Below are 17,882 nucleotides of genomic sequence, written 5' to 3' on the forward strand. Positions count from 1 at the left end.
ATGCAGTGAGGCCCAAGTGAGGCTGGTCCTGTTTGCAGACTGGTTTTGACAACCTGGAGAGAATCCACCTGATCCCAGGAGAATGCTGGGTTTGGTCCGCCTGGAGGGAAGAATGCTCTGGAAGCCTTACTCTTTACTTTGACTGTCTCATGGAAGGGCTGCAGAGCTGTTCAGAGTGCCCAGGGATGGGACAAGAGGCAATGGCAAGTGGTACTGCCAAGAAAATTCCCAACAGATGTACGAAAACACCAAGTACAGTGGTGAAGTGCTGGGACAGGACCCAGAGCAGAGGTGGGGCCTGCATCCCTGGGGATAATGCTTCCTTGAATGAGATCCTGAGCAACCTGCCCTGGCCTTCAGGGTGACCCTAGCCCAAGAGACTCAGGAGGTCTCCAGCCCACCCTATCAGTGTGAGACAGAAGCAGAATGTCTGCCTGAGGTCCACACTTCAGCACCAACTCCAGCTTTAGCTCCAGCTCCAGCACCAGAACCAGCTCCATTACCAGAAACAGATCAGCTCCAGAACCAGCAGTTTGCACAACAGAGCCCACAGCATGGCTCTTGTGCAAAGGGGCACAGCTGGTGGATTTGCAAAGCTCTGAGTCCCTCCCCTGCTGCGTCAGCACCAGATAGAGGAAGAGGATGAGGACGTTTCAAAGGCTATGGACAGTTAGTGCATGTGAGTGCTCGGAACTGTGTTTCACAATGAGGAACTTAATTCAGAGAATCACAGAAGGGTTGGATCTTACCTCTCTTGGGACGGACCTTATAGATCATCTTGTTCTATCCCTGCCTTTGGTAGGGAAACCTTGCACCATCCCAGGCTGCTCCAAGCCCTGTCCAACCTGGCCTTGGGCACTGCCAGGGCTGGGGCAGCCAAAGCTTCTCTGGGCACCCTGTGCCAGGGAAGTCATTTCTTCCTCACAGGGAACAATTCCTTCCCAATATCCTATCCATCCCTGCCCTCTGGCAGTGGGAAGATATCCCCCCTTGTCCTGTCACTCCACACCCCTATCCAAAGTCCTTCTTCAGCTCTCCTGGAGCCCCTTCAGGCCCTGGAAAGGGCTTGAGCTTTCCTTGGAGCATTCTCTTCTCCAGGTGAACACCCCCAGCTCTCCCAGCCTGGCTCTAAAGCAGAATGCCAGGGGCTCTCCCAGCCCTGGAGCAGCTCCATGACCTTCTATGGACTCATTCCAGAAGCTCCAGGTCCTTCTGCTGTTGGCCGCAGGGTTGGGGCAGTTCTGCAGGTGGGGTCTCACCTGAGTAAGGCAGAGGGGCAGAATTTCCCCCTCTCCTTCTGCCCATACTGGGGTATCAGCCTAGGGCATGGGGGGTTTCTGACACACATGGCTGGGGCACATCCATGCAGGGGTTTGGAACTGGATGACCTTAATGTCCCTCCCAGCCCCAGGCATTCTATGATTCTGTGTTGAGCTTCTCATCCACCAGCACGTCCAAGTCCTTCTCAAGGCAGATTGCAATCCATCCATCCATCCATCCATCCATCCATCCATCCATCCATCCATCTTCTTCCCAGTCTGTACCTGGGCTTGAGATTGCCCCAACTCCATGTAGGACCTTTTACTTGGCCTGGTTAAGTGTCATGAGTTTTGCACAGCTCCACCTCTCCAGGCAGTCCAGGTGGTTTTCATGGATGCCCCATCCCTGCCCTCCAGTGTGTGACACCCAAGACACAGCTTGGTGTCACCAGGACACTGCCCAGGGTGCCCAGGAGCACCTTTGTCAATGGGAAGGATGTTAAACACACAAACTCCTACATCAACCCCTGAGAAACACCACACCAAACTGCTCTCAAAAAAAAAAAAAAAAAAAAAAAAAAAAAAAAAAGAAAATTGTTCTCTCACCGCTTCAGAAACCATGGAAGTGGGGGCTTGCGAGATGCTTTGTCTCTTGAATGTCTTCCTTGGAGACTGGGACCCTGCTCCTAGATCAGGGTGAATGGGAAAGGCCATGGGCCTGGCTGAGCCTTCTGGTGAGCACCAACACAAGCACCAAACCCTAGCACTCAGAGACCACATGCTGCTCATCTGGAGAATGAAAACAGGAATATATTGATGCCACCAGCAGCTCCTCCAAGCAGAGGGGTGCCATCTACACCTGGGCTGTGGCACAGCAATTAGAAGCAGAGGATGCAAAGCAGAACATCTGGATTATATCTTTATTTTGCCCTTTTTTGTTTCTTGTAACTTTTCATGTTTATCTATAGCAGCTTAAAGTTGTTGTTAATCTTAAATCTTTTTCATGCAGACTTCTCAGAGCGTTGCTGTACAGCCTGTCTGGTGTTGGGGAACCAGCTGAACTAGGGAGACTTTGCTGAATGATGGGTCTGGGTCTAACCCAGCAAAATTTACAGGAGGTAGAGACACAACACACACCTTCTGGTCCCAGGGGCTCAGCTGGGCAGGGAGGAAGAAAGCACCAGGAGCAAGGGAACCAGGCAGGCACTGGCTTCACAGGGCCTCTGGCTCTGGGCACACTCCAGGATGTTCCAGTGGCTGCTTTTCATCCTAAAAGTTTTGCTCTTCAATTCGTCCCCTGAGGAACTGATAAAAGCAATGACAGTTTCTTTCAAAAGACCAACAACTCACTTAAGAAACTCCAGTTGGTAAATTCAGTTAGAACAGCAACGACTTCCTCCACGGGAGGACAGGCTGCAGATAAAGCTCTGGGTTGCTGATGAGTTTCATCACTGAGGCTGCTCCAGAAGCTATGGAAACTCCAGCAGAGCTGCAGCACTTGATCCTTCAAAGCCTCTGGTCTGTCCTTGCCCTGACTCCCATCCACCACAGGACACCGTGCCTTACTGTGGTATCAAGATCCTCATGGTGTATTTCTCTATAGGGAGCAGCAGCTTCCCAAACAAGTCCTTCCCGTCAGGGGAATCCTGCAGAATCCCCCCAAAATCCCAGAGTGACTTCTGGCACCTTGGCTGGATTCCCAGAGGCTCCAGGTGCAGGACCACATCCCCGACCCAACCCTCACACAGCAGTGGAGCTGGGAGTGCAGGGGTCCAGCCCAGGCACTCTGGGCAGCCTCATGCCCACAGCCCTCGCTGGTGTCCTGCATGCCCAGGGCTGCCACCTCAGCCCCTGCCCTCACCTCACACCTGGAGCATCCACAGCCACATCTGTCCCTCTGAGAAAGGGACACAGAAGGTGCAGAAGACCCTCAAAGTGTATGTGGTTGGTATAATTTCCCCACCCATCCCCTTGAAGAAGCATCACTGAATCTTTGGCTTTTTTAAGGAAAATGTATTTTTGTGAAAATAGACTTTATTATAATAAAATTTGATATTAAATAAAAACATACCATACCACCACCGCTCATGGCCGCTGTGCTGGCACCACTCACAGAGCTCATGGAACTGCCCTGCTCAGAACAAGGACCCACTGGAACATGCAGAGAAAGAAACACGGGGAGGGACAGAAACCATGGCATACAAAACCCTCCATGCTCGGACAGGGCTGCATCTCAACTGCAGGAACACATCATCTCCTACAAAAACAGTGCAAGCTGCCCAGCCCCAGCACTGCTCTCCCAACACTCTGGCTTGGGAGCAGCTCACAGACACAGCTGAACAGAACCGTGAAGAGAGGCAGACGGACAAATAAATAAATAAATAGGTAGATAAATAAATCAATTGATAAATAAATCGATAAATAAATCATAAGGCGGAGTCCCCAGGCAGTGCGTGGTCAAGGTGAACCAGGCAAGAGCAGCTGATAGCAGCCCACCCCCACGCTGAAGAACCGACCCCGCCAGGGCTCCTTCCTCCCCGGGGATCCTCGTGCTGGAAGCTGACTGAGGCAGTGTGGGATGCTCCGAGGCACAGCTGCATATTTACAGGGTTACAGTACAAATAAGAACTCACTCATCAGCCCAGAGACAGCAAAGGGAAGTCACAGGAAACAGAAAAGTGCAAATTTTCTTTGCAGGAAGTGAAGGAGTTGACACGACCTCCTTTGGAGCAGAGAAATACCAAGGTGTGGAGTACATGGGATCTCTCCTAAGGGGCCGGGGCTTTGCTGGGAAAAGCCAGTTAGCTAACTTACAGCCAGAATATAATCGTTAAATTAAAATATTTACAGGGAACCAGTGCACCGAGGGCTGCATGGAGCAGGACATGCTGGATCCCGGAGCTGAGCTCTCACACCTCACACTTTTTCCCCAGGGGCTCTCAGCTCCCACACCCTCCAGAGTTTTCTTTATTCAACACATACTTCTTCCCTATGAAAATAATCATCTTATTGCAGAGGGCTTCTCCTGAACTCTCAGTCTCTAGGGCTGTGTGGGCAGCCCGGATGGAATAAACAAACCCCTTGTTAGTTTTTCTTATTGGACCCAAGTCTTTTGAAGAGGTTTTTCCCCTTGAAGAAGAAGCCTCTCTTCTTTTTACTCTGCCCAGGTGCATCACTGCAGGTGAGGAGGGCCAGTGATGCCTGCTCTGGACTCTGCTTGCCTGGGACAAGGCAGGAAGGTGCTGGCAGAGGAGGAGATGGAGAGGAGTCGCTCTGATCAACAAACCCATCTGGATTTAGCTGTGTGGGAAAGAGAGAAAATAAAAGAAAAAAGCACAAGTTAGAGCTGCTGAAGGAGATCACACCAACATAAACCTCAGCCAGAGAACCTGGCCTTTTCCCCTCTATGCAGGAGGAACTCCCTTCTATGCAGTTCCACTTAGGAAGTTTCCAGTGGATTTAAATTTTGTACTTACAAGCCAGACCCTTCCTTAGCTAAGAATTCCTGAAATTCCTGAACTTTGGGCTAAGAACAGGACAGCACATAAGATCCACTAAGGACATGGTGAAAGATGCTGCTCCACAGCTAAGTAAGTGAAGCAGCTCCTGAGAGCGTGGATGCCTCAGCCGTGGAGCCTGCTGGGCTCCCAGCATGCTCTGGGACACAAGCCAGGACATCAACAAAACCAAATTTCATAAGAACAAGTGCACTGCAAGACCTCCAGAAGATCAAGGAGACTGGCTAAGCCCTGAGGCTTCTCAACATTGGCCATGGTAGGAAGAAGAATTGGGGGTCTTGCAAGGCTGCTCAGCGTTCAGCAGATCCAGAGGCAGGAGGGGCAGAAAGCCAAGTCTGGTGCTCTGCAGTGGCACCAGTGGAGCAGGACATGGAGAAGTTTTAGGATCGAGTGGCACACAGAAATGTTCCTGAGCCCCTAAGTGTTTGAGATGGTTAATTGGGACCCACCAGTCTCAAATAGTGCTGTTCCCTTTGGAAATCACAATGTGCCCTAGTCCTAGGCTCAGTTTCCTCTTCACAAAGCACTGAGAGGTTGGTTCCCATCAGCAGCCTTCCTTCCACAATCTCCTCTCACTAGGCTTAGCTGGCCAGACAGTGACAATTACCAATCTGGCACGTCAAGCTTTCCCAACAGGCTGCAAAGCTCCTCAGGGAAGAGGCTCTGGGTTTCTGAGGCCTAGGAGAGCCTTAGTCTCACTGCCTTCTCTTCCACACAGCTTTCACAAACCAAGCTCCAGCTGTACATCCTGTCTTGGCATTACCCAAAACACAAGGTGAGAGTGGCTGGAGCTGTGCCAGGGAAGAGTCCTTTGACACTGGAACATCACACCCTCGGCATCTCCCTACCTGGGCCCCACTGAGTCCCTCACTGGTCTGCAGGAGCCAAAGCCCCCAGCGAGAATGTGAGATGGTGACAGTGCCAGCAGGGCTCTCTGTCTGAGTGGAAGCACTCCTGAAGATCAGACTCCAGCTGGGAACTGTGTGAAGATCTCAGCAGCAGCCTCTGGGCAGAAGTGGATGTGCCTGGTCCTGGTCCTGCTCTGTGACCAGGGCAAGCACCTAAATAAGGCAGGAGCAGAGCCCAGAGCATTGCTGCCAGACTCCAGCACAGCCATGCTCATACCCTGTGAGGACTTATATTTTAAGTCTCCTGGGATGGAAAGTCAAAGCAGCCCTGCTCTGCCACCCTACTGCTGGTTCAGCACCCACCTCCTTTGGGACCAGGAGCACCCAGTGGCTGTGACCTCTCCTCCCCTCACAGGTGGAAGCTGTGCTGGCCCAGGCTGCTGCAGGAGTGAAGCACTTCTGGCCCAGGATGAGCACAAACCTCTGCTCTGGGTCACACCCAGCACGTACAATACCATGGAGTCAATCCTGAGTGGCCAGAAGCACAGCGAGCTCCATCTTGGAGTGGATTTCTGACCCCTCCCAACTCCACAAAGCTGAGAGTAAACTTCTGCCTCACAGCAATCACTGAGCTGTGCCAGTGCCGTCGGACTCTCCCTTACCTGAACTACAGGACAGAGCTGGAACTCCTCTCTGCCTCTCCATGACAGTAACCAATCCTACAGCTGACTTTTCCTGAGCTCACACTCTCTGTTCACCTGAGAATGTTGCTTTCCAAGGCACTCCTGCAACACTCCAAGTGTGCAGCACTGCGCCCTAAGCCAGCTGCTGCCCAGGACAGGATGTGACACATGCTGATGGATGGCCCAGGCTGGCCCTTGGGAAAGCTGCACTCTGCCTGCAAGATCCACTCCAACCAATGCTGCAGCAACAGCTGCAATCTCTGTCTATCCTGGCAGCTCAGCTCCACTGTGCAAAGAACAGTACTCGGTGCTGATAAGCCTGGTGTTAGTCAGGTCTGAGGAGTCCAGGAGTAAACCCAAATAAATCCAGATGAACCACCTGCAGCCAGAAATGCAAGATTTATGGTGGCAAAGACAAAAAGAAAGCCAGGGGAGGGCTAAATTGGAGCCCACTCTCTTAGCTGGGAGCCAAAGAAAGAATCCCCATGTTCTCCTCCAGACACTATGGTTTTTGCAACAAAGAATCCTTGGATAAAATGTCCAAAAGCACTGGGCTAGCACCAGAAGGGGCTCACCAACACCCAGGGAGTGATGTAGGAGGGATGTAAAGGCCCCTGAGCAGCCAGGGCAGTGGAGGCTCTATCCATGCACCATTGGAAAACACTTTTTCGGTAAAGGTGGAACAGCTTCAGGACAGACCTGAAGTGGCCCCACAAACAATTGCTCCTCTTCTCAGAGGTCTCTGTGTGGCAGGAAAGCAACAGAACCAGCTCACAGATTCATGTGTTAAAAGAAAAATCATATGAAAATTGGGGGTTCTTCTCTAAGAGAAACAAAGGGAAAACTACTCTATCAAAATCCTCATACAATTTATTAGAGTGATAAACAAAAGAGTGATGTCAGTTTTCAGGGGTGGTTTTAGTACTCTCTCAGGTGTTACTGATTAACACAATTTTCGAAAAGCAAATATTTGAAACTAAGGAAAACAAAGACTGCTCCCGCTGGCCCACAAAACCAGGGGTCTCACCCACCCAGCCCCAGAACAATTATCCACATGAGGTTGGTTTTAGGGCCTAAATGTTACTATTTTCTTAAATGGATGGTGGGCAGGGGTTTTTCAGGACTATTCTCAGCAAGGAGTAAAATCCAGAAGGAAAAAACCCCAGGCTGAACATGAAGTGTGCTCAGACTGAGGAGGACTTTGCAAAGACCAAACGACGCTTTGGCTGTTGATGCGAACAGGAGGGCCAAGCTGAATTACAAAGCAGGTCCTTCCCAAACCTGAATATCCAGCACAGTCCCATCCTGGTCCCCAAAACCACCAGATAATTGTTCCAGCCAACTGCACTTCATGTGCTGAACTGTTTGTCTTTACCACAGAACCCAGGTGGCAGTGAAAGGTCTGACATCAGACCTGAAGGTGGATCTGCCACCACAGCCCCAAACCAGCCTGTCAAACTACAAGCAAGAACAGGAGCCAACTCCAGGTGCAGGAGCCTTCGAGGTGCTGGGCTGGGTGGGAGGTTGAAGGTCTCACACACTTACATGGTTGCTCTCTCTATGTATCATTCATATCTATCACTGGACTCTTCTCTTCCTCATTCTCTGAAGAAAAGAACCGTCCCGGGTGCGTAACACAGGCAGAAATAAATACATGAAATCAGTTAGAATCAAACACTTTCTGAAGGTGCTTTATAATCAGTCTTTGACAGAAACCACATGTTACTAATGGAAAAATATTCCATCAACAGGAACTGTGTTAAAGCAGCTGCTCTGAGCTGGTGAGCATGAGTGTTTTGGGCCCTGGCTGTGACCAGAACTTCTTGGATTCTCCCCTTTATGCTATTTTTGTTTGTTTATTCCAATCCCCAAATGCTGTCAGTTTTTAAGTTCAATTGCTTCACATTTTCAGTTGCCAGCATTTTAAGATTTACTCAGAAATAATTAAAAATTATCCACCTTCCCCAGTTCAATTTGGAAATAAATTGTCCTTATTCTCAGGCCTTTGGTAGGGCAGCAGGGAGAAGGGAAGTGTGAAGAACAAATAAGGTAAGAACATCACATCCAAGAAATTACAAATGATTTAAAAACCACTCATGGAAAAGCTTCTGTTGCAACTGGAACAAGCTGTAACCAAGTCCAAAGCTCTGCCATGGTACACACACATCCCCCCTGAGGTGCCAGGGCTTAAGCTGGGACTGGAAATTTGCAGGAAGCCTGCTCTGCTAACAGCAAGATGAACAAGCAAGTCTTCCTTAACTCCGTGGGGTGAAAGTCCCACAGAAATTTGGAAAGCCTCAGGTATGACTGTATCACTGAAAGAGTTCATTCCAGCTCAGGGATGGATATGGAATATGTCTGTTTTACAGGAGGTAGTTCTTTCTTCTACCTTTCCCATGAGGTTTTCTGCTCACAGGTTGGGATGCTGTGATTGCTGTGACAGCCAAAACCACTGTGGGGTGAGGTTCTGTCTCTTCAGGAATCATTAAACACACTTAAATGCAATTAATTAATACCAGTTTGGCTCTGAGCAGGGTAAATATATCACTTTTAACAGGGGACAAATGTGCCCTTCCTGTTGGAAGCTGTTTAGACAGGTCTGGATTGCAAAGCACAAGTGGGAGGAGTGCTGGGGGTGCTGAGCCAGAATCCCCTGGGACAGGTGTCCAGGAGAAGCAGGGAGGCAGCAGGACAGGAGCCAGGCTGGCACGATGCAGAATCAGCCACAGTCATGCCTACGGAGTTCAAACTGAGGCCCACTGAAATAAAATTGGTTTCATCATCATCATCTGAATTTTCCAGTCCTCCAGCTACAGGCAGTTCATGGATCAGGAGAGTACCAGAAGTACCAAACCCAACAGGTTCCTGCTCTGTGCACCCAAAAGTCAGAGCCAGTGTAAGGGGAGGCTCCCTTGGATCTCAGGAACAGAGGACTAGAGACAAATGGGAAGGTCTGAAGGGCAGGCAAACCTGAAACGTGTCAATTTTATATGGCTTGTCCTTAACATACCTGAAAGGCACTTGTGTTTAAAAAAAATGTCATGAAACATAGGAAAAGAGCTTCCAACCTTCAGCATGCAAGGATATGTGGGCCGAAGTGCTGCACAGGGTATCAGTCACCCACTGAACTCAGCAGCAGAGACCAGAGAGGAAAGTGGGTTTGGCTCTGCAAACCCTTCACACCTGCCAGAGGCAGACAAGGTTACCTGAACTCCCCCTGGCCCCTGGACGGATCTGGGCTGGGGCTAGAGCAACAACCCCTGGAATCTGAAACAGGCCCTGTGGCTGCTAGTTGATGCCAAAAGGAAGGGGAAGATCTGCACTAAATTACACTTAGAATTCCACAAGGTTTTTATTATTTTACTGGTTGAGGTCTCCTTTGGCACCCTCTATTTCAACAGATGAGTCATTTGGTAAGGGTAAATAATTTTGATAGGGAAACTGAAGAAAGAACCGCACTCTGCTTCCTTGTTAACCCCCAGGGAGGTTAGACTTGGGTGACCTCTGGGCTCTTAAACCCTGGCAGTAACAGCTGACTAAACTGTGATTCCCCAGCAAGGACCAGTATCCCCCAACAGGGAAGTACAAGGATCCCAGAGAGCTGCTGAGGTCAGCAGATGATCCAACAAACTGCCCACAAACCTCATTATCTGAGCTAGGCTGCTCTGCCTGAGAAGGCATCAAGGCAGGAGTGCAAATCCTGTATCCACAAAGCCTGGAATGCCTGGAAGCAAGGGATGGGGCTGAGGTGAAGGAGGACCAGGCAGCATTTGAAGACAGAGATACAGATACAGAGAACAGGAAGAACCAAGCATGAAAAAAAGGCCAAGAAATGCTGCAGAGAGCAGAAAGCTGGGATGGCATGAGTGGGGAGTTCAACAGAGCAGGATTCAGGGCCACCTACTTCCCTAAGGATGGCTCAAAGCCAACCTGCTCTAACTCATGTGGGTCTGACACCACATGACAGTGCCAACAACCTCCCAGAAAGGATTGAAGGTTGAGCTCATGTGAGCTGGGACTAAGCTGGGTCCCTCCTGCCTCCCACTCCACGGTGAGACAGCACTGGGGGTCCAGGAATGACAGAGGAGCTGCTACACTTTTAGCCTCAGACCCTGACATGACCCCAGTGTCCCACTTAAGCCTTTATTCCAAGAGTCTCAACAACACCATGCAAGGACTTAATTTAACCTTCAAATTCCTTGACTCTGGGGAATGCTTTTGAAACCATAGGATCCATCCCCCAGATCTGTTTGGCAAACTCCTCAGTGTGGTTTGAATTTATCCAGAAGCACCTCAGCCAGGATTAAGATATATCTAACTTGGGGTGAATGGAAGAACATTGATGTTTGGGTGTTGCTAATTCCAGAACTCCTTGGCATGGATATAATAATATTTAAGGAATTTCATGTGCCTGGGGAGCTGTTTGAACCTTTCCTTCCAGTAGCATTTTCCCACTGACCTTTCAGTGGATCTAAACAATTTGCTGCTAGGATTTGAATATTCCTTGCCTACCTGACCACACTGAGGCCCCATCCAGTGTTGTTTTGTGCCACCTTCTGCACTACAAGTAAGTCTTTGGGAAGAGCTCCTGGCACTCCCTTGGGATGAACGGGCTGCATGCAGTAAGTTCAGTGATCCCATGGGTGCTGCATGCCATGCAATGCCCAGGCTCCAGACACATCCCAGCCTGGTTGGCAGTGCCATGCAGTCACACATCTCACCTGGCTCTCGGTACTCAGCGGAGAAGCTTCTTTATCTTTTGAATGGAATTCCTTGGCCGTGTCGCCATCCAAAGGGACAGCTTCCAGGAAGTTGGATGGGACAAGCCCTCTCTGTTGGTTCAGTTCTCCCTGCAAGATCAACATTCAATTCTCACATCAGCTTTCCTGGAGACATAAGTAACAACCTGAGGTGCAGTGCCCTGCAGAGAAGGTTGGGCTGTAGGCTGAGACAAGTCCAGAACACACCCACATAGGGAGGATCCTCAGAAAATTCCAGAACTCACATCCTTGCTTAGTTGTGGAAAAATTCAGAACACAGAAACACAGAAGAGAGTAATGGAAAAAGAGATGACAGCAAGTTGTGACAAAGGTGATTTCTACAAACTCAAAATCTCCACCACCATACTGGAATATGACTGTGCTACAGGTGCCCTAGAGACCTTTGATTTGCCCTAGTATTTACTGATGTCTTTAAAGAATGAGGCAGTACTGGCACAATGTCCTGTAGGCATTGCACCATGATCACAGAGGCCCAGAGCTGCACTGTTATACTCCTACAAGTATTTATCCAGCTCAACAGGAGGTGGTGGGCTGAGACAAAACCCACCCCAGCAATGCTGTTTGTCCAACACTATAAAAGGATCAAACAAAACATTCTCAGTGATGCCCTCAGACTTAACCTGGAGCTCAACTGCAAGTCAGATGTGTGAAGGCACACTGCTTCCCATGCAGGAAAAGGGGGATGATCCAAGGGCCAAAGCTCAAGTGGGGCACACAGCTGGAGGGCAGGCACAGCCCCAGGAATGTGTCTGTTTACTTGGATCACCATTCAGCCTCTGACCCAAGTGTCCAAGTGAAATGCTAGCTTGGAGCAGGTGCTGGTTCAGCTGGTGAGTGCATGTTAAAATGCAGGCAAGGCTTTGGGAAACCTGCAGGCAATTGATACCAAAAAATAAACTCAGAACCATTGGGATGTTTAAAGACCACAGAGATATTCCCAGGGCTGGAGCCCCTCTGCTCTGGAGCCAGGCTGGGATACCGCAGGGCTCACCCAGAGAAGAGGCTCCAACAGAGACCTCAGAGCCCCTTCCAGGGCCTAAAGGGGCTCCAGGAGAGCTGGAGAGGGACTGGGGACAAGGGATGGATAGACAGGACATGGGACAATGGCTTCCCACTGCCAGAGGGCAGGGATAGATGGGATATTGGGAAGGAATTCCTGGCTGTGAGTGTGGAGAGGCCCTGGCACAGGCTGAAGCTCAGAGAAGCTGTGGCTACCCCAGGATCCCTGGAAGCATCCAAGGCCAGGCTGGATGGGGCCAGTCTGGATGAAGCAGCCTGGGACAGTGGTCCATGCCCATGGAGGTGTCCATACCTGTCCATGGCAGGGGGTAGAACAGGATAAGCTTTAAGGTCCCTTCCCCAAACCACTCCAAGACTAGGTAATATTGAATTTACAGCAGGAGAAATGAGCACCAGAAACAGGCTGCCCTGCACTAAGTAGAGAGGGGTTTAAGTCTTTCTCAAAAGCAGGATACATTGTTCCCTGATTTCTGCTTCCCTGCTACTCCATGAACTCCAACAATTTCCAGTGTAATCACAGGACCTTCCCAAGCCCTGCACTTACATAGTAGAATCCATCATCATCCATGGACCCAAAGACAGTGATAACGTCCCCGGCACTGAAGGTCAGTTCAGCCTGCAAAGAGCCAGAGAACAGAGCTGCCTTCAGGAAAACAGGAAAAGCACTGCCTGGAATTTCTCACCAGGAACACAGGCTCCCCTTGGCTTCTTGCCCAATCTCACTCCAGGGGAGGGAGCCCACTGCGTTTGGTCTTGCAGGACCAGGATGCAGGAGGGAAACAAAGTGGATAACTCTGGAATTCACTGCTAGAGAAGCATTTCATCATTTAAGACAAGAGCAAAGCCCATTTTAAAACCAATTTTAATAAGGTTTCGAAATAGTACCTACCACCTGCTCTGGAAAGGTGCACTGAGGACAAGCTCAGCAACCATCAGAAATACCTTCCATTTCTTTAAATATAATTACAAATCCTGCTCCCTTGGATGAGGCTTTTCTGTATGCAGCACTTAGGGATTAGTCACTAGCAGGAATGCATACAAACAGGGTGTTTTAACCTGGACATAGAACAGGAGCACAGCACAGTGACCCTTCACTGTCACACCCTCTCTTGTGTCAGACACCCCAGCACATGCTCCATGGGGCACAAGGCTAAAGACAAAGGGGTCACCAGTCTCTTTTAATGGAAAAAGCTGCCCAGTGGAAGCTCCAAACAGGCTGAGTCCCACTTAAGACACTCTGGCACTTCACAGGTGTCAGCTGGAAGGGATCTACTTTCAATATATTTACCATATTGTATTTCTAGTCCTCAATTTAATCTCTTGAGGATGCAGGTCACTCCTGTGGAGCATCTCCCACAGAACTCTACCAGCTTGTTTCAGTAATTTGAACTCTTGTCCAAAAAAGTTCTACAAGAGCAAATCACAGCAAAAAGCACAGTTGTCATCTCAGTGACAAGAGTTCTAAAGTGTTTGGTGGCTGGATACATGTCTCTCCGGGCAGGAGACACAGCTTGGGAGGCAAGCATTCTCTGAACTGTGCCCTCTGTTGGCCAGACACTCCTTCGTGGATGAAGGGAAAGGATGGGAATCCAAACCCCGTGTTTATGTTTGCTTAGAGAGCTAACACAACTTGGAGGAACAGAACAGAGCATGTGCTCATCTCTTTTTGCAGAAAGGATTCTGTAATTCCACCTTTCTACCTGGAATAGACTTATCCACAAAATTACTGTTTGGATTGTATCCTTCCCTGTTTAGATTATTCCCCTTCCCATCCCTGAAGCATCCAAGGCCAGGCTGGAAGGAACAACACGGTCTAGTGGAAGGTGTTCCTGCTCATGGCAGGGGGTGGGATAAGATGGGCTTTAAGATCTCCTCCAACCCATCCCATTCCATGATTCTGTGATTCTAAATATAGGAATTGCTTGAAAACAAGAACTTTGCAAACCAGTACCTTAAACTGGAGCTTTTTGCTTGAACAAAGACCTACACAGACACTTAACACAAAAGTCATGTTCAAATTAAGTGTCAGAAATGCTTTCAAACACTTAAGCAGGTTTTTCCTTTTCCCAGAGTGTTTCCTGGATCAGTGGCTACCAGTAGGAGCTGCTTCCTCCTGCCCCAGATCTGCTCAGTCCTGTCTGATCATTAAAGGATGCAATGAATACTCACACAGTTTCACTTAGACTCTGGTTGGACCAAAGTGCTCAGTGTCTTGAGAGAGAAGGAAAAAATAGACAGGAAGAAGAAACCTCTGAAAAGGGGGGAGCAGCTGGTGGTTACCTCCACATCTGTGTTCGGAGAGCTCTCCTTTGGGTTGTAGTCAAAGGCAGCCACCATCCTGCGAGGAGTCAGCAGCTCTGCTTCTATGTCTTTATGTTTCTGCCCTGTAACAGAAAAACAAAATATTCTTAGATGGAAATACAAGGACAAAATCCCAAATCACAGCAACTCCTTCACCATTCTTGTAGTGGTCTGAGCAAAAAGAATACTGGGGGGGACTGAGTGGAGAGAGACTTTAGAGGCATTTGGTAAAGCAGTTTTCTGATCTTCTTCATCATCATCGCCTCAAAAGCACAAAAGTGGGGACAGTCCCCCATCCCCTCATTCTGGTGCTCTGTTTATATGTACTTTTTTTTTTTTTTATTTTATGTTTCCTATTTACTCTCTCTCACACACACGATTTATATATATATATATTTATATATATATATACATACACACACAGAGAACAGCTATCTCTTTACAGTCTCTTGAAAGGACATTTCTCCTCCCACTACACAATGTTCTGCTATTAAGCTACAAATTAGCTATTTGTAGCTATTAAGCTACATTAAGCTATCCTCCAAGGGCCAGGGACCAGCACACAGGGAAGTCCAGGCCTTGCCATCCACAATCTCCTGTCTGCTCATACCCATTACCTACAGACCTGCCCTGAGCCTACAAAAGCCAAGTCTGGTGCTACAGAAAACACACATTCATGGATTTAAATTCTCCTTTGGGTCAGCACTGGATGGACTGACCCAAGGCACACTTGGCCTCTCTGGATAGCAACAGATGATGCACCTCAGCAGAGGGAGCGCCCTCTCAGTGTCCCTTGCATCGTAGGGACCACAGCATGTGATGAGTGAGACTGCCCTGCTCCTCCCACAGCAAAACAACAGGAGCACTCCCCCTGCAAGCACCCCCTGCTCACCCAAACCATTCTGCACCCACCACTAAACAAAAAGAACTAAAACCTGTTGTTACAGTGCTTAGAAGCAACACCACAGGGTGTCACGCTGGCCCTCAACCACAAAACACATCTGTAATTTGATCATGCCATACCTACTCCCCAGTAAAAGCACTTCTCACCTGGCTGAGGCTTACACTCCTGCTTGTCCAGCCCTGCTGGGGGAAGAAAATGCCTCATTAGTAACAGCTCATCATCAACGTGACACAACTGAGAAACAGTAAAAAGAACACCAAGACAGCAAACAACAGAAGCAAACTGTTCATGCAACTCAAAGTCTACACCAGTAACCAGGACTCAGGAATGTAACAAGAAGCAGAGGTCAAGCTCCAAACTATAAAAGACATCACTGTTGTTAAAAACTTAACACCAGCACAGGGATGGGCTCTCTTTCCACTTCCTAGCAGTCGTACAAACATCTGAGGGTCCTGAAAGCAAGTAGTAAAAATTCACTGCAGTCTGTAATCCTATAGCAAAAACCAAAGAGGAAGCAGCGGGTGACACAGACCTTTCTTGGAGCGTCTGGGTTTTGGAGGAGGGACGGTTTGGCGGCGTGGAGGTGGAGAAAATGTGCCATTTCCTTAATAAAAACACCAAAAAAGCAAATAAATAGACAAGAGAAACAGACAGTGAATGGAAAGTGAGAAGCATCTTGAATAGTGAACAGGGGACAGAGATGACATGCCTCCCCTGGGAGGCTGACAACAGGATTTCTGTGGGCAGAGCCCTCTGGGCCTTATATGTGGACTCAGATGATCCACATCCCAAATACACAGAGAAATCCACACTGTACTTACACCTTTTAGGCACTCCACAGCTCAGAGCAGACAGACTTTGCTGCTCCTTAGCTTTCAGAAGCAGCACCATAAGGACAAAATAAAACCTTGTACCATTAACACCTAAAAAATGCCAGATCTCTAGCTAAACCTTCTGCACTGAGCAGGGTCAGGACTGGATGAAATCCCAAATGAACCTGAGGAGTGCCCAGACGAACCCATCCAACCTCTCCAAGGCATTTCCTTAGTTACAAGGCTGTCACAGGGGCTTATGGCAGCAGGAACACAGCAGAGGTACAGCCAGCCTGACTGCCAAGGAATCAAAGAATCACTATGGTTAGAAAAAAACCACCAGGTCCAACCTGCACCCGCTGTCCCCTCCTGTCAGGAGCTGTGCAGTGCCAGAAGGTCCCCCCTGAGCCACCTTTTCTCCAGGCTGAGTTCCTTTCCCAACTCCCTCAGCCGCTCCTGGGGCTCTCTGTTCCCTTCCCTGGACATGCTCCAGCCCCTCAGTGTCCTTACCAAGAGGGGTCCAGAACTGCCCCTAGGATTTGAAGTGTGTCCCCACCAGTGCCAAACCTACAGTCCCACCCTGCACACACACCTTATTGACTACCACCACCTTCCTCAAGACTTTCAAACCTGTCATATTTAATGAAGTCTCAGAGCTATTAAAATCCTTTACTCTTCCAAGACTATGCAGTGGGGCAGGGCAGAGTATCCCTTGTGTATCCACTGAGGGACACAGGCCACCACAGGCATCCAGCTATCTCTGGCATACACACAAGAGAAAGAGTATGGATGTGAAAAACACCTTACTCGAATCTCCTCTCCTCAAACACGGGAGAGGCTGAATATGTTTGTCCTTATTACATATTCAAGAAATCACACAGTGAAAACATCAGGCTCCTTCAGTCCCTGTGCTCCTCAGGATCAACTTTCCAGGGACCAACATTTAGGAGCCGGGCACTGTCAGTCCCTCAGAATCATAGAATGGCTTGGGGGCTTGGGTGAGAAGGGACCTTAAAGGTGTGTTAGAGCTGGATACTTACTGGGTCTCCCTGCACAGAAGTAGGAACAAATTGGATTTTTCCTTTTTTTTTTTTTTTTGACTTGAGTTTTCTTATTTTTAAGTTGATTTGGGCTTTTTTCCCAGCTCAGGCAATGTCAGGGCTTACCTTTGCCATGACCAACACTTGCGCTACTTTTCATTTCTGAACTGGCAGGGAAACAGGGACCACCCAAACCACGAATATCCTGGTGTTTTAATGAGTGGAGCAGATCCAGCAATTGGCAATGGCAATAGAGGAGTGCAGGATGAGAGGTGGGAGGCATGTGGGAAAGGCACAGGGACACCAGTATTCACAGCAGGGGTGGCTCACAGCCACTGAGCCTGACTCAGCCTGAGCTGCACATCTCAGGGCTGCTCCCTCTCCTCTCTGAGTACATGAGATGGAAAGAACAGGAAAGACTCTCCAGTGCACAAGGCACTGACCACATACTTCAGGGCGTAAGGAGGAATCCAATCACCAGGTCTGCCCCTTGTACACTCCTGTCTGCCTACCTTGCTGTCTCACACTTTTCCTCTCCCTTCCACACCTCCATTCCCAAGTCACAGATTCTCTCACCCAAGAGCAGGGCCATCCCAAGAGTTCAGTTCACAGGCTTTCAAAACAAAGGAGGGAACAGAGTGAAAACTCTTATTCACATACTTCAGCTGCTCTTCAAACGCTTCTGCTTCCCTGTCCCTAGCAAGGTTCAGCCTCAC

The 17,882-nt window shown here is 49.0% G+C and overlaps 1 protein-coding gene across 8 annotated transcripts in view; it reads right to left on the minus strand.

The window, feature by feature from the left end:
- Positions 1-3,257: 3,257 nt before the first annotated feature.
- Positions 3,258-17,882, minus strand: part of TSPOAP1 (TSPO associated protein 1) — a 47,521-nt gene continuing 32,896 nt past the window's right edge. For 5 of the 8 annotated variants that reach the window (XM_041424989.1, XM_041424990.1, XM_041424988.1 and 2 more), the window contains 6 exons: positions 15,847-15,918; positions 15,461-15,496; positions 14,390-14,493; positions 12,654-12,725; positions 11,030-11,158; positions 3,258-4,559 (listed from right to left, as the gene is read on the minus strand). In XM_041424989.1, the coding sequence (XP_041280923.1) occupies positions 4,344-4,559; positions 11,030-11,158; positions 12,654-12,725; positions 14,390-14,493; positions 15,461-15,496; positions 15,847-15,918 (629 nt within the window). In that variant the 3' untranslated portion in view covers positions 3,258-4,343. Of the gene's footprint in view, positions 4,560-7,853; positions 7,914-11,029; positions 11,159-12,653; positions 12,726-14,389; positions 14,494-15,460; positions 15,497-15,846; positions 15,919-17,882 lie in introns of all 8 variants that reach the window. The other 3 variants (XM_041424991.1, XM_041424985.1, XM_041424987.1) reach the window with 3 other exon arrangements.

Source organism: Onychostruthus taczanowskii, unplaced genomic scaffold, assembly GCF_017590055.1.
Source record: "Onychostruthus taczanowskii isolate IOZ18803 unplaced genomic scaffold, ASM1759005v1 scaffold86, whole genome shotgun sequence".
NCBI classification, from domain to species: domain Eukaryota; kingdom Metazoa; phylum Chordata; class Aves; order Passeriformes; family Passeridae; genus Onychostruthus; species Onychostruthus taczanowskii.